Genomic DNA, 22,364 nt, shown 5'->3' with positions numbered 1-22,364 from the left:
GCAGCTTTGGGGTATAATTAATCTCTAAAAAAATTTCATTTTTCCATGAAAAATCAGAGTTTTACCCCAAAAAACTTGACCATAAAATATTAAATATTCCCCTTGAGGTTTAAATAATTTTTTGGTAGAATTAAGCCATTGAGATCCAAACTACAGAAAGAACCCTTATCCGGAAAACCCCAGGTCCTGGGGATTCTAGATTTGAATAAAACAAGTTGCGTACAGTGGGCCATTTAATGAACATACTAACTGAAACTATATGTGTTTCTGGCAATACTCATTAGAAGTGGTTATGGTTAATATTTACAATGCAAGTTTACCATTAGCTTTTCACTGAAAAATAAAAAGTTTTTGGTGTATGATAGTCTCTTACATTAAAAGCAGCTTTTGTTTTCTATCTATCAGCTGTCTTATGTTTCAAAACAGGAAAAAGTACAGAGAGAGTCTCAGGATATCACACAGTTGCACAGCCCTTTCAACTGCCTTTGGATGCGACTTTGATGCATACTTCTTTAAAGAGTTTATTAGTATCATTGTCAAGTGTTATAAGTTGCGATCATGACACATTTTCTGGAAAGTGAACCTGCCTCACTATTTCTGTAAATATTACGTGAGATATTAATAATATTGGGGCACCTGAATTGTTAGCCCGGGTGAGGTCACTTATTTCAATGAGCTTGGAGAGTTGGAGAAAGGCAATGTGTGATGTTGCTTTATGAATACAACCCTGAACTACAACTCCCAACATACTTTATTATAATATGTAAGGATGATATGTATTGTAACTTATTTAAACAATCTCCTTTATTTCTGCACAAGGCAAACTGCAGTGGCACAATCCCAAATGCAGCACTAGACATAGGTTTACTGGATGCAGTTTCTGTGACCCCTGCTACTTGAAATCTGGAAGGTCCATATGATCACATACGATCTTTGGGTGTAAAGGGAAACAAAAGGCAACCTGAAGGGGTCATTACATTGCCACACTATAGAAGTGACTGCGCTCTGGGAGAGTGGTTTAATAGGCTTCTTCTATCTCAGTGTACACCCCCACCTCAGGTGTAGAGTAAATCAATTGAAATTGGAGTTACTGAGAGAAACAGCCAAGAATGCAGGCTTGGTGCTAATTGTGCTTTATTGCCACGACATGTTTCGGGCTCAAGGCCCTTTATCAAGTGCTATTGCTAAATATGGGTATTAAGTGATGCAGTTGAATAAAGGGGTTTGAGATGAAACTGGTCGTCTTTGGGTAAATAAGTGTTTTAAAGAAGAAGTAAACCCCTTTTTTTTTTTAAAAAAAAAACCCTACCCTACAATGACCCTCCTCCCCCCCAGTCTAGCTGCTACCCCGGGCAAATGCCCCTAACTTTTTACTTACCCCTCAGTGAAGATTCACTGCATCGGAGTTCACGACCGCCATCTTCTTCTCTTTGGTCTTCATCAGGAAGTAAGAGATAAATTTGAGTTTTACTAAATAACCCCTTAGAGTAAGTAGCATGGGTCAAACACATTTTAATAAACTGACACATAAATCTGCTTGGATACATTTCTGAATTTGTTACGTACAATAAGATAAAATCCAGACTAGTCCTCTGAAATAAACATTGTTAATTGCTTTACCTTAAAGAGATTATGTTACTTCTACTACCCTAGGTTGTGTTTGCATTTCTAAAAGTGGGTGTGTGGGGGGGCTGTTTCCTGCTTTGGTGCTATTTTCATTTCTACCACTAAGTTTAGCAATGCAAACAAATCATTTAGCAGAGGAGTCAGGTAGCTGCTATCTGATTAGCTACAGATTGTTCTGTTGTTAGGCTGCTGGGGAGGGAAGAGAGGAGGGTGAGATCACTCTAACTTGTAATGTAGCAGTGGAGAGTGACTGAAGTTTATCAGAGCACAAGTCACATGACTGGGGGCTCCTGGGAAACTGACAATATGTCTAGCCCCATGTCAGATTTTAAAATTAAATATAAAAAAAATCTGTTTACTCTTCAGTGTAGAAGTCTGCTGGAGCAGCACTCTTAACTGATGTGTTTTGAGAATAAAAATGTTTTCTCCTGACACTATTCCTTTAACAGTATCACATTGGCAATTGCTTGTATAACTTGGCACTTAACATACTTTCTGCCTTGTTTAATGGACGTCAATTATCGCTACTGGGTCACATGTATGACTCAAGCTTTATCAACAGCAATCATATTTATTTATTTTCTGTATTACAATCATTTTAGCTATACAGATACAAGCCTAAATAAATATAATCTGTTGGTAAAAGGGGATGTTATTTAAGTTAAGAACCTCACAGGAAATCACGAGCCCAAAGCAATGAAAACTGATTTACTGTAATCTTTAATTTAGTCCAGGAGATTGCTAGTATTTACATTTTAGTTCTTCTAAACATAAGTCTGCCCCGGTCAACTAATGCTATCATGTCTGGTTATATCCGTGTTTATGATGGGGTCTGTATGCTATGCAATGGCAAAGACAGCATTATTTATGAATATTATAGAATTGTAAAATGTTCTTTAGAAACGTGATGTGGACTATAGGGCTTATATACTAGAGGCTGGTCCAAGTGCTGGAGTGCTAGAGGGGCACACATTTGCACCTGTTATTTTTTTTTTTGCGCTGAAAATCACACATTTCACGTATAGCAAATTAAAATGTGAAAAGAAAATGTGAAAAACTGTAAAAATGTTTAAACTTTGGCATCTGAAATGCTTGAGAGCTAATGTAGAATTTAATGGGAGCCGTCCTAGAGAAAATGTAAACTATTTATTCAATCCGAGTTTTCTGATAATTAAAAAAATGCTAAAAAAAAAATTTCAGGTATTCATATTTTTTCATAGTTTTATTTGATTGTGTTTTTTTATTTATTTATTTTTATTAGATATTTTTTACATTATTTCAAGACTATTTGAAGTAAAAAAAATACACAAATATACATTTTAGTAAATAGGCCTCCTAAGGTCTTACCAGTGTCGTAACTGGCCCACTGGGATACCAGGAAAACTCCCGGTGGGCCCAGGTGTCAGTGGGCCCTCCTGCTTCTAAACATTTCGCCTATTTCATGGCCATTCTCTGTTTTCTTAACAAAGAGGATAAATTGATGCAATAATAGGTTATAGTATGTAAATAAAAGAGACTAGGAGAATAGAGGTTGAGTGAGGAGAGGAAGAAAATAGTACTGAGAGTGGGCTCCTGGTCTAAGGTTTTTTGGTAGGCCCGTGATGTCCCAGTCCGACACTGGGTGTTACTGAGCCTATAAACCCCACATTTATGCTAGAATGGAATTGTTCTTACCATCACTCTTTATTATATTTGCTAATGCAAGCTTTATTTTTCTCAGTAGGATTATAATAAACTATAGCAGTACATGAGTAATTAACGTTTATCTAAACTGTAATTTTGATGCCAAAAGATTTCCCTATCCAGTTTTCATTAGAAATGCATGCTATCAAGAGAGTAGAATACCTTTTGCTTTTATAAACAGTGTAAAAATGAATGGATTTCATATCTAAAACAATGGATCTCTGATCTCAAAAATCCTGCTGGATACAATCATCATACAGTACATACTTCATTAAAGACCCAGTGTTCTTCATTAAAGGTCCATTGTCTCATTGTTATAAAGGTCATATGGTGTGACACCAACACACTTATTAAATGGAATACATCAATAGACTGAACAAAAGAAAACATTGTTTATTAATATCAAGTCAACTGATTTTTCAAGATTTTTTTTTTATTAGATAACAATGTGCAATTTACATTCGGTTATCATGTGCATTTTAAGTTTTTCTATGCTAGATTCTGTTGGGGATGGGATATAAGAGGAACTTCAAGTATTATTTTGGAAAAGCTTAGAATAGCTTGAGTAGATGGTGTAAGTGTCATAATCATTAAAATACCCATAAATGAAATTTTTGTGGAAATTAGATTGCCAGTAATGGGGTAAGGAAAGGGATTTGAGTGTTGTCGTGCTTTCCAAGTACAGCATCCATGTTTAGTTTTGAATATGATTTTTCTTTTTACCTGGAGCAGTCTACTACATTTTTTAAAAAAATCTTAGGGGCAAATTCATAAAGGGTCGAATATCGAGAGTTAATTAACCCTCGATATTCGACTGGGAATGAAAATCCTTCGACTTCGAATATCGAGGTCGAAGGATTTTGCGCAAATATTTAGATCGAAGGAATAATCGTTCGATCGAACGATTAAATCCTTCGAATCGAATGATTCGAAGGATTTTAATCCAACGATCGAAGGATGATCCTTCGACCAAAAAAACTTAGCCTAGGCTAACATTGGGTTCGGTAGCTTTTTGGTGGCGAACTAGGGGGTTGAAGTTTTTTCTTAAAGAGACAGTACTTCGACTATCGAATGGTCGAATAGTCGAACGATTTTTAGTTCGAATCCTTCGATTCAAAGTCGTAGTTGATGGTCGAAGTAGCCAAAAAAAACTTCGAAATTCGAAGTTTTTTTTACTTCTATTCCTTCACTCGAAGTTAATGAATTGGCCCCTTAAAGAAAGATCTGATTCTTTACTATGATTAATTGTATTGTCATCTAAAAGGGGACCCTTCAACCAAACATAAAAAGCTGTATAATAAAAGTCTTTTTCAAATTAAACATGAAACCCAGTTTAATTCTGATTTGAACTATTGTAACTGTCTCAGCTGTCAATCATATATTGCCTGCCTCCCCTTTATGCCTCAGCCATAGAGACAGGGCAAGCAGTTACTTTACATTCTGCACTTCCTAGATGTCACTGCTCTCCTCACATTTCCCCTCCCTCCTTACCATCTAATTGTTTAGGCTGTGCATGGGCATCAAGGGGCCCCATTTTGGCACATACACAAGAGTTTGGTATGATCTAAAGCTTGTCTTAAAGTCATACTGACACTAAAAATTTTCTTTTCAAAATATTAATCTACATTAAAAGTTAGCTATAGGTCATGTTGATCATTTTTCGTGATAGTTCTGCTTTTGTAAGTAATTGTCACTTGACGTTCCAAAACCTGACTGTTTTGTCAACCTGACTGTCCCTTCTTAACCTGTCAGTTTGAGTTTCTAATGTTAACAGACTAGTGCTGCACAAATATGGCAGCCCCCTCATAGGGGAACAGGGTAGTAAGAAAGGTGATGTAAAAGCATCAGGCAAATAAATTTATGGCAAAAATAGCATTCAAAAAGACAATGTTATGATAGATGATTAAAATGGTTATTTTCTGATGTCTATCTCTTTAATACAGTAGCCACAAAATAGCTCCTGCCTGTTTGCTGTGATTGTGAATTCCAAGACTAAAAGAAACAAGATTGAAATAATTTATTTTGTGTAAGTGAAGTTTATTTTGCTTGACTAACATAAAATATAATTTGGAAATATTTCTTAGGGTGACAGGTCCCATTAAATTGGCTTTAATAGTTCTTATTGTAACTTGTATAGAAATGTAGGTATAGGTATGGGACCTGTTATCCAGAATGCTCCGGACCTGGGTTTTTTCTAGATAAGGCATCTTTCTGTAATTTGGATCTCCATACCTACTTAAAAATAATTAAAATACTAAATAAACCCAATAGGTTTGGCATGCCACCAATAAGGATTCATTATATCTTAGTTTGGCTCAAGTACAGTACCGTTTTGATTTTACAGAGAAAAAGAGAATAATTTTTTAAAATTTGTATAATTTAGATAAAATGGAGTCTGTGGGAGATGTAATTCAGAGCTTTCTGGATAATGGGTTTCCTGATAACAGACCCCAAACCTGTACTGAATAACAGGAAAACACATATTTTGACATCTTAGTTGCTGGTGAGGTTTCTTATGTTACTTCTGAAAACATGTTGAACAATTAGCAAGTAGTTAATAAGAGTTAGTTCAAATCAAATTTATAATGGACCTGTTTGAAGCAAAACAAAAAAGTAAGGCGGGGGTGGTGTTATATGTGGTATAATTAAAGCTGGCTTCTAATAAATCGACCTCAGTAGCGGCTGCCGGTCTCCTATCAGAGTTGCTGCTAAAGGACAATTTAGCTCACCTGCCTCTGATACACGTTAGTTATAGAGTAGGGCAGTGAACATTCCCCTGCCAATCAAATCATTACCTTTTCTTGATCTGAACTTTTAGTTGTTCGTAAAAATAAGAGAAACACGGATGAACAAAAATAGCCTGAGGTTTTTGCAGCTATTGTTTTGGCTTGAAGAAAAAGAGAGAAAAACAATGTCTCACTGTTGTTTTGACAAGGCTCCGTGATCCAACTGCCAAATGTGATTCTTCTGTTTTATGTGGTTTTCTGTCTGCTGTGATGGAAAAGGGCTTAATCTAGGTCTAATAAGGTCTTTTACTGGTCACTTTTTCCTTGTGGTTAACTTTATTATTTATTTTTAGTGGGTACCTATCCATCTCATGTTACTGCAACTCCATCATCATTCAGCACAGGCACCTTGGAATGTCACCCTGATTCACAGCAACATTTAATGGCATTTATAGTTTTGACATACAATTAAGCAGATATAATTGCTAGATGTGTTACTGATAAAGTGTGTATTAAACCATCATTAAACCACCATTTGAAAGAGGTGTGAAAGAGGCTACAATGGACAAGCATGCCTGTGACACCGCTTGTTAGTAACATATAATACCATTTTAATGTATTAACCCCAGCACTTTCACAATTAACCCCAGCACTTTCACAACAATTTACACCTAGGGGCAGATTTTTCAAGGTTTGATATTAGAGCTCTCACTGAAAATCTCACCCACTTTCCTTTCTTTTCTATCGGATTTAAGGTGTATGTATCAGTGGGTAAAAGATTGAGTTCATCATTTGATAAGTACGCTTCTAAAAATAGTAATAGAAAGTGGGTGATTTTAATAAATTTGACCCTTAAAATCACTAATCAACAACTGCCCCAGTAAGATTCATGGTATCTGAATCACACTTTACACCTGTCACTGTCAACTGTACACTGGAATCATGGTTAACAAGATTCTCAAGTCGATCAGGTAAAGGGTCAAAAACCGGTCCGAAAAAAGTAATTTGGAGCACAGCCAGGAATTTGCAAGCAAAGTCCTATGGTTGGGCATTAAACCCAGGTCTCCAGGGTCCTTTTCTATAAAATTTTCATGCTGAAACGCGTCATGATGATGTGTTGCTCTGAAGTCATCTGCTCTGTTTGTTTTAGACTTATTACTACCAGTCTTAAGTCCACCCTATTCTGTTAAAGATTCCTAGCTAGAATCCAGAATCCATTTTATCCAAATAATCCAAATTTTAAAAAAAGATTTCCTTTTTCTCTCTAATAATAAAACAGTACCCTGTACGAAAAATCCATGCTAAGATATAATTAATCTAATTAATCCTTATTGGAATCAAACCAGCCTATTGTGTTTATTTAATGTTTAAATGATTTTCTAGTAGACTTAAGGTATAAAGATCCAAATTAAAGAATAGGGATGGGCGAATTTTTTGCCTTGTTTCGCCTCAAAAATGATGCCAATAGACATGTATGGCGTGCATCAAAAAAAATAAATTTTGGCGCGCGACAAAATCTTTTGGACGCCCATAGACTTTAATGGGCATCGGCGACATTTCGCTAGCGGTGAATTTATGGCGAAACGGGTCAAATTCGCCCATCCCTTTTGAAGAAACATCCATTATTCAGAAAACCCCAGGTTCTGAGCATTCTGGATAACAGCTCCTATACCTGTAGTGATCTGGTTAGTCTAATGCAGCTATAATTAATACTGTCTGTTGCAAAGATGACTCCTGGGTTTTGAATACTATTACCTATTACCATAGGTGTTCTGTACTAAGAACAAGTTAGCATCTTAGGTGGTTATTTACTAAACTCCGAATACTAATTTTTTTCACGGATTTTTCGGAATTTATTAAACTCCGAGGACAGAAAAGTCAGAATCTGAAAATCCGGCATCTCAGACCTGTTGAGGTTGCATATAAGTCAATGGGAGAAGTCTTTTTTAATGTGCGCTGGGTTTTGTGCAATACCCCGAAAAAATCGGAATTTTCGGATGAAAATTTTTGAAATTTTGAAAATCCGATGAAAAATCCGAAAAAACTTGAAAAGCAGATGAAAATTCGAAGGAATCGTGAAAATCGGATGAAAAAATTCGAAAAAAGTGAAAATCTGATTTTTTCCCACAAAGCAAATTTTCGGGAAAATGTAATAATAAATAAGCATAAAAAACCAGAGCGGATTTGATTGGAGTTTGGAGCATAAAATATTGCGATAAATTCAGACTTTGATAAATAATCCCCTGAAAGTTTAGGGATTGTTTTTATCCAAGAGGTCTATTCTCAATCAGAGGGTAGTTTCCTATCTTTGGATATCTGGTGAATAGAAATCAGTTACAGGATTAAGCTAGACAACAGTTTTTTTCCCTTCTGAAATGAACACAAATTACTGCACCATCTACAGTTTTATTGGTATTTATGAGTGATTTACTTACTGCAATGTAATTCCCTCAGTTTCAGTTGAGGATAAAATGTTTATGAGAGGTAAATGAAGGTTACAGAAATGCTATGTACTTGACCGTCTCTAAACATTAGTGGGGGAATGTAAGAAAAGTTGTTAACAGAAAAGAAAATTCGTGATACAAACAAATTTTCCATAATGAGAACAATTTTTCCTTTGCACATATTTAATATAAGTTTGGCGAACAGATAACAGTTTACGCGAAAAGTTGTTTTTTGAGCAACAAAAAATAAGTGCAATCTCCAAGTAAGTCTTAAACAAAATTTGTGGATGCAGTAACAATTCACTAATGTTTTCAAAGAACAATATTAAATTATATCATGAAATGAGGAATGTTTTTTTTCTTCATTTTGCAGTTTTTGTTCCTACATAGGTCTATACATACTGTACTATGTTGAATCCTTTTTGAAAGCCTTAACTAGTAATCCCCAATCAGTGGCTGGTAAGCAATATGTTGCTCACCAACCTCTTGGCTGTTGCTCCCAGTGGCCTCAAGGCAGGTTCTTATTTTTGAATCTCTGACTTGCAGGTAAGTATTGGTTGCATAAAAACCAGGGGGGGGGCATTTGGTAACAATCGAATGTTGACTTTTTCCACAGATCTCTAAAAATTCATGGTTTCCCCAAGTAAAAAAAAAAAAAAAAGCTCTAAAAATTTGAGATCTATTATGGGTAAAAACACGAAAACCATTAATACAAAACTTCACCAAGTGAAAGTTGTTGAGGTCCTATAGAAGTCAGTTGGTGCTGCCCCAATCCTATTGGACCCGTTTTAGAGGTATTCATATTTCTTAGTGCATCATTCAGTGTAATTTTCTGTTTGTGCTTATTTGGATCTTTTAATAAATGTCATGACATTTGTAGTTTTAGAGTTTGTGAGTTTAGTCATGGTTTCAAAAACCTCTTCTTCGGAGAAAGCTCCAAATTACAGAATGGCCGTCTCCCATAGACATAATTTTTTTACAAATAATCTGATTATTTCTTTTTTCTCCTTAATAATAAAACAGTACCTCATACTTGTTCTAAACTAAGATAAACCAACGTTCATTTGGATCTTACCATATTTCTTCATTTGTGCTAGTTGATGACATTTTGTAATCTTTTGTGGGGGATCGCTCTTTCTGTAGTAGCAGCAGGTTTCACATACATAAGAGACAGGTACACAAGCTTTCACACTTAGGGGCAGATTTATCGAAGGTCGAGGGGAATTTTCGAATGAAAAAAAAAAATCGAATTTCGAGCTATTTTTTGTGTTCTTCGACTAGGGAATAGTCCAAATTCAATTTGAAAAAAATTTGAATATCGAAATTTGTACTGTCTCTTCGACTTCGACCATTCGCCATCTAAAGCCTGCCGAATTGCTGTTTTAGCCTATGGGGGACCTCCTAGAACCCATTTGGAGTCAATTGGTGGACTTTAAAAAAGTTCTTTTTGGGAAGAACTTCAAATCAAATTAGACTGAATACGCAATTCCTTCGATTCGAACGATTCGAATTCGGCTGTATACAGACCTATTTGATTGAAAATTGACCTATGCGACCCAAACAAAACTTCGACTTAATTTCGGTTGGTCTTTTTTAATTAGAATTTTGACGTTTTTTCAATTCGACCCTTGATAACTATGCTCCTTAACTTTGCCTCATCGTGTATTTTTTTTCAAATAGATAATAAACTATGGAGCTGGCCAATTGATTTGATTCCTATCCATTCCAATAAATGCCTGGTTAAAAGATTCCAAAAATGTCGATTTTTTATTTCTGATTGGAGTTGTTTACATCATTACAGATAAATCTTGTTTAAATTAATGAGTATCCAATTCATAATTCATTCAGCAGGTTGTTCAGTGAGTGGTACACTATTTTTAGTACAATGATGTAGCCAAACACAGGCACTCTATTAGAGCAATGTAGTGATTATAGCTTATGTATCTGGTGTTATCTGATTGCGTCACTCTCTAATGCACATAGTGAATATCAATAAAAATAGAAACTAGTTTTGAATGGGCAAATCATCAACCAGTCAAATTAAGGCAATTATTTGGATGACCAACCCACAAAGTCAGAACCCTCGACTCCTGAAGTTGCTAGAAAATCCTAATTTCCACGTTTCCTGAAGCAGTCTTATCTGGTAAGTAAGGCAGCGTTCCATCATCTTGATTTTCATGCTACTATGCCGTAGATTAATATTGTTTCTCCCGGAGGATTTCTCATCCATATATTTCATACCTATCTGTCCCATCGGTCAGGACAGTAAGCTAATGTTGATAAATGGCTGGAATGATCTGTTTCAAAATAAAGTCTCATACATCTAGACATAATTAAATCAATATGCTTCCAGCTATATGTTTGACTATTTATATTTGTATCTGGATCTAAAAGAAATCATTACAGCACTGTCCATTGTACAGTTTGGTCCTGTTTATATTTGTAGATACCAATCCATGGCTGGAGGCCTTATTTATTTTACCATAATGAAACATAAAAATAACCTGATTTCTTCAAAGTAAGCAAATAATAACAGTATTCTAGTGTGATAATAGTGAATATGCTTTCCTTTATTAGCTACATGTTATGGAGATGTATCAGACATAACAGTGCTTGTAAAGAAGGTTCTTGCCTTTTCTGGATACACACACAGGGGTGACCTTTGATATGTAACTTTATCCTTTGGTTTGTCCTGTCCATTACTAACTTGTATGTGTTGCAGCTCTGCCTGGGTCGAGCCCCCCCTACATTTCCATAGATGTAAGTAGCTCAAACCATAGTTAAAGGAGAACCAAACTCTTTATACTAAAAGCCCCTATCCCCTACCCTACATAGACCCCCTCCCTGCTCCCCTCCAGCCTAGGTGTTACCCTCAGTAAATTCTTTACTCTTTACTTGGTGCAGATTCAGAGCATAAAAGTTCACAGGCACCATCTTCTTCTCTTCTGTAATCTTTGGGTCTTCTTCCGGCGCTTCGGCAACTTTCATGACATGCGCAGTTTTCAAAAAAACCCGCAGACTGCTCCAACTGCACATGCTCCAATACGGCCCTTACTTTACGAAGATTACCGAAGAGAAGAAGATGGCGCCCGTGAACTTTTATGCTCTGAATCTGTAACGGGGGGGTAAGTGAAGAGTTAGGGGCATTTACCAAGGGTTTCTTTCTCCTTTTAAACTAATTTGCAGAAGTCTATTTTAGACTAGATGCTTTAACTACTCCTAGATACCATAAACTGTATTTGGCTTCTCTTCTTTGATCACATTTAAATAGCTGAGAAGAAATATATTTAAGAAGAGATGTGTATGGAATCTACTGTACTTATTTTAGGGTTGTGCAATTTCAAGTGTACAGGCATTTGTTGGAAGCTATTATTTGTAAACTACATATTTGGTATTTTCAGTACTGTAGAATAGTATTTATTGGTCATTTGTTTTGTATTGTTGGAATACAGACTGCCAAGGCTGATTCATTTTAGTGTCTCTGTGCTGTCCATACATGGTAAAAATAAGCACAAAAAGCAGAAATCTTTGGTCACTTATTTCCTTTGCAGTGCCCATTTTTTCAGGGGGCAATGCAATACAGGTATGGGACGTGTTATCCAGAATGTTTGGGCCCCGGGGGTTTTCCGGATAAGGGATCTTTCCATAATTTGGATTTCCATACTTGTCTACTTAAAACTAATTTAAATATTAATTTAACCCAGTAGGATTGTTTTGCCATCATTAATTATATCTCAGTTTGGATCAAGTACAAGGTACTGTTTTATTACAGGTATAGGATCCCCTATCCGGAAACCCGATATCCAGAAAGCTCAGAATTACGGAATCCTATAGACTCCATTTTATCCAAACAATCCAAATTTTTAAAAATGATTTCCTTTTTAATAATAAAACAGTACCTTGTACTTGATCCCAACTAAGATATAATTAATCCTAAGCAAAATCAGCCTATTGGGTTTATTTAATGTTTAAATGAATTTAATGCATGAAAACCCAAATTACGGAAAGATCAGTTATCTGGAAAACCCCAGGTCCCGAGCTTTCTGGATAACAGGTCCCATACCTGTATTATAGAGAAAAAGGAAATTATTTAAAAAAAAAAACTGGAATTATTTGATTAAAATTGAGTCTATGGGAGATGTTCTTCCAGTAATCCAGAGCTTCCTGTATAACAGGTTTCCGGATAAAGGGTCCTATACCTATATAACAGATACAGATAATTCATCCCACTCCTGTATAATAAATGGTACTAATTCAATGAGGCCAGTATCCCTTTAAATACTGTGTTTCTCCTAATTGTAAGTCACCTTTTCTTTTATTCTGCCTCTTTATTTTGCACAGTATGGGGATGATGTGCTACTGAATAGATCAGATAATCAACAATAAGGCAAAGGGAAAGGGTGGTAGATAATGCTACAATTAGATATTTTTACCTTCTAAAGAAAACCTTTTCATTGACTGTGTAGTTATTTGATATAATGATTAGGCATGAGGGCATCCATTCAGTTCCTCAGCAGTCTTTATTTGGTTTGACATAAAATAACATAGGGCTTTTTAATGATACAGTTTCCCAGCACAGTAATTAGGCATATTCTGCTGCTTTATAAGAATTCACTTTGTTCTTTTGGTATTACTTTACAGGTATCACATGTTTTCAAGTCAGTATTATATTATATTCCCATTTACAAGTAGTAGATACGTGATATTGTTCAATCCATGACAAACACAACTTCCTTGATACCCAGAGAAAAGCCTTTTTGTTGTAGTGAAATAAATGAATAGCCTATTTGCAACCTTCAGACACAGGATCCCTCTATGATTTACACAAAAGCTTTGGCAAAGTTCTAGAGGCATTTATGCAGGGAAAACCTCTTGTAAGCTTTCTCATCCTCTCAGAATGGGAATCGAGTTGGAAGTCGGGAGGGGTCCCAGTTGCTATGGCACGCTGCTGTCTTTTATTTTCAAAAAGAGGTCATAGAGTGCCCAAAAGACAAAGGAGCTGTTTCTTGCTTGGGCAATTCTATCCCTGTGAGGAACAGATACACTAACAGTCTTAGCCAAAGCAAACTTGATATAAGATCACTAAGCAGTTCAGACAGTTTAAAATAACCTTTCTATTCACAGACATATGCACTTCTCCTGCTAATTGATCAAGCATTATTTGTAGAATAAATATACATTTTTATTACATAAGAAGAGCAAACTAGCTGATTGGTAAAGGGAATCTGAAGAAACTTTAGGCAGATTTGTATATCTAACATTTGTTTACGTTAGACAAAAGTATGAAAGCAGAATGTGGATTTTTTTTTTTAAATTAGACTGGACTGCCATATTGCTTCTTTTGTTTTATTCATACTTCCAAACCTATAAGGGAAAATTGCAGTTTAATAGTCTATGGCAGTGATCCATGCTCACCAACCCCTTGGATGTTGCTCCCGTTAACCTCAGAGCAGGTGCTTATTTTTGAATTCCTGTCTTGGAAGAAAGTTTTAGTTGCATAACTTGTCGGTGCTATATAAATAGCTGATAAATGATGATGATGATGTATAAAAACCTGGTTAAATGCCAAACAGAGATTCTTTAGGCTGCCAGTCAACAAAGAGGCTTCCAAATAGCCAATCATAGCTCTTATTTGGCACCCCTGGAACTTTTATCATGCTTGCGTTGCTCCCCAACTCTTTTTCCATTTGAATGTGGCTCATGGGTACAAAAGGTTGGGAACCCCTGGTCTATGAAGACTACGTCAACAGAGTCAGGGAAAGTGGCAGTGCCTACTCATGCAAGTATGAAGAGAAGCATTTTATGAACATAATGAGCATCTGAGTTTGCTTTGTGTCAAAGGGAAACTCTATGGTCTGTGCTAAAAAACATTCAGAGGGTTGCGTACTAGAGGGTTACCTGCACAAATGCAAACATTTTATGAGCTTGTGAAGGTAGCAAATTGGGTTGCATATAAATCAGTTGTGGAATGCATCATGTAACAGACCCAGATGGTTAAAAAATGTAGGGGTTTGGTTTAGAGTGACATACCAGGTCCCGTCCAGGTCTACCCAGCCCGAACAGCAGAGGTTAGTCCCTAACACTGACTCCTATGGTACAGTATGCATAATGACTAGCCCTCTGTTGAGAATATATGTCTAGAATCACATAATCACACATTAAAAACTACTGCGGTCAATCCTGTTGCAATCAATTTCAGTGAACCATGGTGGCTACTTCTGCTTACAATTGGATATAATATGTGTTTGTGCCACAATCACCAAGGAAAATGTAGGGATAATTCCTATTAAGGATAAGGTATATTTTTCTTTAATGAAAATTTTTTGTAGTAGTCTTAAAAATGATAAACTTAAATTATAAACCTATAGAACTAGAACTAGGCGTTCTTTTTAATTTTTCTTTCTGTTTACTCTTGTTCTCATTTTCCAGCTATTTGGCTTTTGCTTTAGTCATCTAAGAAATCTGCATGCCTTTTTTTAATTTCATATGTACCCACTGGCTGCACTTTATTAAAACAATTTTTCTAAATTAAGGGCCTGGAGAAAAAGTTAAATCCAGCACAATTATATTAGGCAGCTCTGAACTTTAATTAGTTAGTGCAAAGGATAATGGAATTCTCTTGAAGCAATTGTGCTGCTTTGATATGATTAGATTATTGCTTTGAAATGTGATGCTGGTGTATACATTGTAAACATCTGATTTGTTGTTTGCTTATGAATGTGTCTCAGTTGCAAATAGAAAAACCATGAGAAATGATTTCTTTTATTCTATTTTCTCCTTTGTTGCTGTATCCAGCACTGCATTTGACATTTGGATTCTCAAGCTGATAGACATCATGAACCATCACCTCATTCTATTTATGAACAGAGCTGTCACATTCGGTTCACTCCTTGCCTTTTCCATTTTCATGTCTCTTCTTCTTTTTGCACCTTCCCAACAGTCTGCTGTCCACTGACTTCCCTTGTTATCATGGTTAACCAAGCTTATTTCCACATCATCAAGGTTTGATCGAAAATAACTATTGTAATGTGTACAGCGTGTTCAACTTATTCCTTAGCATGGCCCTCAGTTGAAACAGGCCATTTATTTTTCAGTCTTGAGGTTTGTTTTATGAGGAATGAGTTCATAAAATAATTTTAATATGGGCCTTCTGCTTTCAATACAATTGCACAACTAATTTACCATATGAGATGTGTCATAAAGAGGCGCTTCTTAAAAGGGAGCATATACTTGCATATTCAACATGACTTTTGTTTGAAGTATTAATATTTTCTTTTTTATTATAAAGCACTAATGGATAGGGATGTAGCGAACCGCCGAGTATGTGTTCGCGAACGCCGTTCGCGAACACCGGCAAAAAATGCGAACAGTTCGCGAACTTCGAACATCCGAAAATCGTTCGATTCGAACGATCGAAGGATTTTAATCGTTCGATCGAACGATTTTCGTTCGAATCGAACGATCGAAGCCATTCGATCGAATGATTTCATTCAATCCAATGGCTTCGATCGTTCGATTCGAACGAAAATCGTTCGATTTTAGCGATCGAATGGTCGAACGATTTTGACGCGAACGCCTATTGGCGAACGTCGCGCGACGTGCGCGAACTTGCGGCGGACGCGAACAGCCGATGTTCGCGCGAACAAGTTCGCCGCAGAACAGTTCGCTACATCCCTACTAATGGATTATTGTTTTTTTAACCTTATGACCTCACCACTCCCACCATAACCAGAAGACATTGTTTTAACAGATAATAAGCCTGTCTAAGCTTGAACCTGCATCTTAGACTTAAAAGAATAAGTTTATTTTAACTGGGAAGGGAAAATACATCGACTGACTTCCCACCCCCATCCTCTCTGAAGAACCAGGAAAGTCCTGTTCATTAAACGTATTAAATATGCCCTTTATGTCAAATGAAGGCAATTTTATGGAAGTGAGATTGGTGCTTTCCAGTTTTGGAGTTTTTATTGATGTTAGCTGGATGGTGGCCATTGAGAAACATGCCTTGAATAATGGTATATGAAGCACACGATCCTCAGGCTTTGCCTTTAAAACATTTTATTCCAGCGGAAAAGTAACACAAGCTTTCGGGGAAAACCCCTTCCTCAGGTGCATTACATACTAAGGGACAGATTTACATATGGTCGAATATCGAGGGTTAATTAACCCTCGATATTCGACTGCCGAAGGTAAATCCTTCGACTTTGAATATCGAATTTGAAGGATTTACCGCAATTCCATCGATCGAACGATTTTTCTTCGACCAAAAAAAGCTTGCAAAGCCTATGGGGACCTTCCCCATAGGCTATCATTGAGGTTCGGTAGGTTTTAGATGGCGAAGTAGGGGGTCAAAGTTTTTTTTTAAAGAGACAGTACTTCGACTATCGAATGGTCGAATAGTCGAACGATTTTTAGTTTGAATCGTTCGATTCAAAGTCGTAGTCGAAGGTAGAAGTAGCCAATTTGATGGTCGAAGTAGCCAAAAAAAACATTCGCAATTCGAAGTTTTTTTTATTCTATTCCTTCACTCGAACTGAGTAAATGTGCCCCCAAGTGAACCTCATGCATTAAGTACCCCTTACATTGTACCCCAAATTGTATTTGGACTGCATTAAGAAACATGTATCTTTTAAAATCTTAGAGAGGCTGTACTGTGCATTAAAGGCCTAGCCTTCTATATATGATATTGTAGATGTCTGAAACACCAATGGTTTTGAGATCTAAGTGTTTAAAATGATGTTTATATGGGCTTCATCTTAATGGAATTGTGTTAATATGCAGTTGGCCTGATTTTGAAAGATTGTCTTTATTGACTTTTAATATGATAGCTTGAGTAAAGAGGAAGTAGGAAAGGAAGAAGAGAGAGAGAAGTACATCAGTGAACATTCCCAAATACATCGTACCATATAAAACATTGATTAGAAACTGCTAGGTAAAGTTAGAGAGCTGCAGTACCGTAATGTGAGTCAGCAAGCCATCTGTCCCATATTTTTCAGATTTATCCAGGCAGCCTTGTGCCAGGTATATTAATTTTATTCAAAGAGCAAGGGTAGGCGGTTCTGATGCTTTCCATGTAAGTAAAATAATTTTTTTTGCACAGTGTAAAAGCTGCTGTAGACAGAGTCTATCACTAGAAGGTAAAGTGAGTCCCTCTAAATGTCCTAGTAGGCAAAATGCTGGTGGCATCTTATAGAGGTGTCAATAAAGGTATGCACTACAGTCCAGTATTGCTGTGTGGAGTTAGGTAAACACTATTCAGACATTTGAAATGTATGTAACGATCCCTTACAGATATGTTGGTATCAGGTATTAGCTCAAGTATGTCCTTCCAGGTTTCCTCACCTAAAGATGGGAAGTTCTGGTCCCAATTATGACAGATATGTTTAACAGAGTCAAAGTTATCTTGAAGCAGAATGGTAGAAAACCAACTAAGGGGTTTGGAGACCTCTGACCTATGCAGGTAACATTCTAAGGTAGATTCAGTAATACGTGGGTCACTCTCTGGGAATTGGGCCAGAAATGCGTGCTGCAACTGGAGATATCTAAATAACATATGGTTCTGTAGCCCATATTCCTCTTTCAATTGGGCAAACTGTTTGAGTTTGCAGTTTCTGTGAAAGTTGTGGACAAAACAGGCTCAGTGAACACTTGAGAAAGAGCCACAATGCTCGAAACATGTTGTGTTTAATAAACCTTGCAGCAAAGATTCTGCGGTTTTGAGCCTGTTTTGTCCACAACTTTCACAGAAACTGCAGACATTTGGCTTCTAAGAGGGACAGAAGCAGTGGCACAGGCAGGTAATGGTGTAATTGGTATCAACCCATTTTATTTCAACTGTTTGAGTTTGCCAGTGCTCACTAAATCAACAAGGTGTTGATTTAGGCAGTGGCCCAGGTACTACCGTCTGGGAGGGACCTAAATTTCACTAGGGTATTGTTGCCCTAAAGTGGGGTCCATTTGGACCAGTCTTGGGTCACTATAAACCACAATGCCTAGGTAGGTGAAGGAGGACACCCACTGTAGTTGGGGTCCATGTTGCAGGACCCTTATATTCACAGGATCTATAAGAAAGACTGCAGATTTTGCCCAATTAAACTTAATAAACAGTATTTTTTACCTTTCGAGTTGTTATCTATAAGTTGTTCTGGGCAAACTTTGTACCTTATATTGCAATACCCTGTTTAGTGCAAGAATAAAACAATTCAATTACATTCTTGTGTTTTTTATTATTTGAATTTTTTACCTAATAGAAAACAATTCCATCATTTCCATACTCTATCAAGGACCAGGTAGCAGCAATGGTACAAGCACATTTGCCCCATGTCATAATAGTAAACAAGTTCATGTATTCTGTTTATATATTTCTCGACCTTGATTTTATTATCTACTATCTGTAAATATTTCACTGATGAGCACATCATTTTGTGGGGACCAAATTGCTTAATCTTTTAGCTTTGTATATGCTAAAATATATTACATTCTGCTATTGTTTGGTGTGTCCTTTTCAGGCCATTTCTCTGGTCCAGAGAATCATTATGTGAAATAAAATAGCATTTATTCACAATCAACAGAGCATACCTCCCAACATTTTGGAAATAAAAAGAGGGACTAAAAAGTTTCCAGGTCACGCCCATTTTGCGGCCACACCCCCTAATTACCATGTTCATTTTACAAAATCTGCCAAGTTATCTTATACGCGTATTTTATAAGCTTATCTTATCTGTTGCTGTGGCTGTTCTGGGCTCTCTGCCAAAAGCCAATTAAGTTAGAAACGTTGTTTCTTTTTCTGTTCAGTGCAGAGAAAAAGGAAAAGAACAAACAAGGGACTGCCGGTTGAGCTGTCAAAAGAGGGACTGTCCCTCTAAAAACAGGACAGTTGGGAGGTATGACAGAGTGTGCTGATCTTTCGTCTGCATATATTACAATAATTGATTGTGCACCTCTGGCATCACAAAGTGAGTATATATATATTTAAAGCTGCAGGGGTGGTGGCAGCTGAGAGTAAAGTTGCAAGTCAAGGTAAAAAGGGAGTGCTCCAATACCTGGGAGTTCTGTCTGTTCTCTGTGTGTAAGAAAACCACAGGTTCTGTGGTGCCTGAGCTTTAGAGAGAGAGTGCAAAGGGGCCTGTGACTGTGCCTGGAGAAAAGCCATTTTCTAGGAAAGTGGAGCAGTGAAGCTGACCTTGAAGTACGCTGTGTGGCCTGAAAGAGAATTATCTCTGAACTGTAACAGGTTGCTAACCTTGTCGTGGACCAGAGTCTAGGAGAGGCCCTGGGGTAGTCGGGAAGTTTACATTCTCAGCTGTGAGAGAGGCTATTATATAGTTTTGATGCCATTTGGAGACAAGCTCCTTGTTGATGTGTTTGTCAGTCAAATAAAGTAAAGACAAATTCCTATCTTTATGCATTTTGTGTCTTCCTCTCTTCTCTGCATAAGAAACAGATGTGCCTATCATTATAAAAGCTAATCTTCCCACAATATATATGTACACAGTATTCTGTACACGCTTAATCAGAGAGTCTGAAGCATATGAGTTTTTAACAGTGTACTTTAGGTGGCAGAGCCTGAGACCATCCAAGCCACCTTCCATTGATGTAAATGAAACTGACTGACACAGCAAGTACAAGCAGTTCTCATCCCAAAAATGTATGTGAGAGCATTTAATAACCCCTGGACTAGCAGGTTTTTTTTCAGTTTTCAGGGCATTGTACCAGGGTTGCTGAAATGCCATCCTGATAATATTAAGGGGTTGTTTACCTTTGAGTTAACTTTTAGGGCCAGATTTATCAAGGATCGAAGTGAAAATTTGAATTTTTAAATTCGAATTTCGATGTAATTTTAGTGTACTTCGACTAGGGAATAGTCCAAATTTTAAATGAATAATGAAGACCAATTAAAAAGTTGCTTAGAATTGGCCATTCTATAACATACTAAAAGTTAACTTGCCTCATCCATGGTGTATTTCATATTATAAACCATGACAGCAGATACAGTAGGGCCTATTTAATCACAGATTTTTTTGACAGTAGCAAGAGTCAGTCCCCTCATCCTCCATGTGCTGTAGTCTTTAGTGCAAAGATAGATGGGATACATTTTTGCCCACAGGCAATCCATATGCATGAACGTTGGATTTATCCGCAGCAATTCAAATATGTTGAATATATTGTATAATATGTAAGGATATTCTGGTAGTTTGTTGCCTGTGGGGAGTGAGATTTCTCAAGGGTGACAAAGGGTTTGCCATTGCCCTTATTTTGAATGGGAGGCAGTATGGACAGTTTCTCTACTAGCATGTGATAGCCTAAAGCAGAGTAGTGATAGAAGCATGGAAACATGGAGTTGCTAGCACATCAGGTAGTCAAGGTGAACTGTTATCTTGTGGAGAAGAAGGGGTATGTCATCACTCCCAACTTGCAGTGCAGCAGTAAAGAGAGATTGAAGTTTATTGGGAAAGTAAGAAAATGATTAGCCTCGTGCCAATTTCGTAGTGCAGAATCCTGATCTTACCACCAATTTATATCGTAAGTGATGCCATATGCCAATTATATTTTCCTATGATTTTATAGGTTTATGTTTCAAATAAGTACTTTTCTGCCTTTTTCATTCTATTTTTTACAGGGTTATCCAAAGTGCCAAAATGAAGAAATAAAATGGAGTCCTTGTTCAACTTCCAACCACTGACGTTAGGAAGAAGATAACTTTCTACAGCATGGCAGAAAATATTCCATATTTTGCTGGAACTTTGAATGGACACAGCCAGATTTTTATGAAAGAGGTGCTATAATCTGAAATATTTCTCCTTTTTTCCCCTCCCCTTCCCTCATTTTTTTCTCCCTCCCCTAATTTTTATGCATTTACGGTGGGCATGGCCAAACCTTTCTTCAGCCTACAGAAATTTCTAAGGCGGGCTCAGTTTTTTCTCTTCTTTCTCACTGTTGCTTATCTAATGGCTGGAAGTTTGCTGCTTTTACAAAGATCTTATTTGGTTATCCAGCAAAGTAACCGAGGAACTGTAGGCAATCAGGGTTCTTTAGCTGACAGTGTCGGCGATCAGTATCTTGATCACAGGATGGTTCAGAACACATACTGGAGTCCAAAGGGATTGGCTGATGGAAAATTAAGCACTAAACATTTACTCACTAAAAGACATGGAGTAATAGATCAGCCACTTTGGTTGATTTCACGCAACTCTGAGCTGAGACAGCTAAGGAGAAGATGGTTTCACAATTTTGTAAAAGATCAGGATCCTTCTCTTGGCACACCATCCAACGTAGTGAAGCACACACTGGTCAACAAAGGTACTAAAACCTTTTTCTTCTTATACGTGGAATTCTATTCTTTATTAAAGGGGATATTAATTAAAAATTTAATTTATGCAGACTTCTTCAGAATGGTCCTCTAAGCACTTTGAGGTATTCAAGATATTACCAATTTTAGACATTTAGTATAGACTGCTAATACCAGGATTTCTGCCCAAAAGCCCTCTTTGAAGGTCAGTGAGCTTAACTGTCTATGCACTTTCTATATTCGTTTAACCCTAGGCTTGCTAACTCTCAGTCGAGTCAAAAACCTGGTATTAGCAGCCTAAAAATAAAAAACCTCTAAAAATATAAACTTACTAATTCATCAAGACTAATTTTCATTGAGACATAATAATTGTAATGTATTTACTTGCACTTGAATTATACTTATACTCCATATTTATCTGTCTGAGCCATTTGTTTTTATTTGTTTATTTGTTCTTATGAAGGACTTTGTTAATGTTGTTGAAAGAACAGTCTTCAATTGTTGTTGACAGCACAAAATATTGCAAGATATAGTGAATAAAGTACCCCCTCTTGTAAAATATAAGGATATTATAAGTTACCGAGGAGTTTCATGACC

At 36.8% G+C, this 22,364-nt stretch overlaps 1 protein-coding gene across 1 annotated transcript in view; it reads left to right on the top strand.

Moving 5' to 3' along the window:
* wscd1.L (WSC domain containing 1 L homeolog) overlaps positions 1–22,364 on the top strand; it is a 179,126-nt gene that overhangs the window by 13,229 nt on the left and 143,533 nt on the right. The window contains exon 2 of the mRNA XM_018246329.2: positions 21,099–21,778. Within this exon, the coding sequence (XP_018101818.1) occupies positions 21,346–21,778 (433 nt within the window). The 5' untranslated portion in view covers positions 21,099–21,345. The remainder of the gene's footprint in view (positions 1–21,098; positions 21,779–22,364) is intronic.

Source organism: Xenopus laevis, chromosome 2L (assembly GCF_017654675.1).
Source record: "Xenopus laevis strain J_2021 chromosome 2L, Xenopus_laevis_v10.1, whole genome shotgun sequence".
Taxonomy (NCBI): Eukaryota; Metazoa; Chordata; class Amphibia; order Anura; family Pipidae; genus Xenopus; species Xenopus laevis.
The sequence above is the reverse complement of the archived record's forward strand: the minus strand, read 5'-3'. Positions and strand labels throughout refer to the sequence as shown.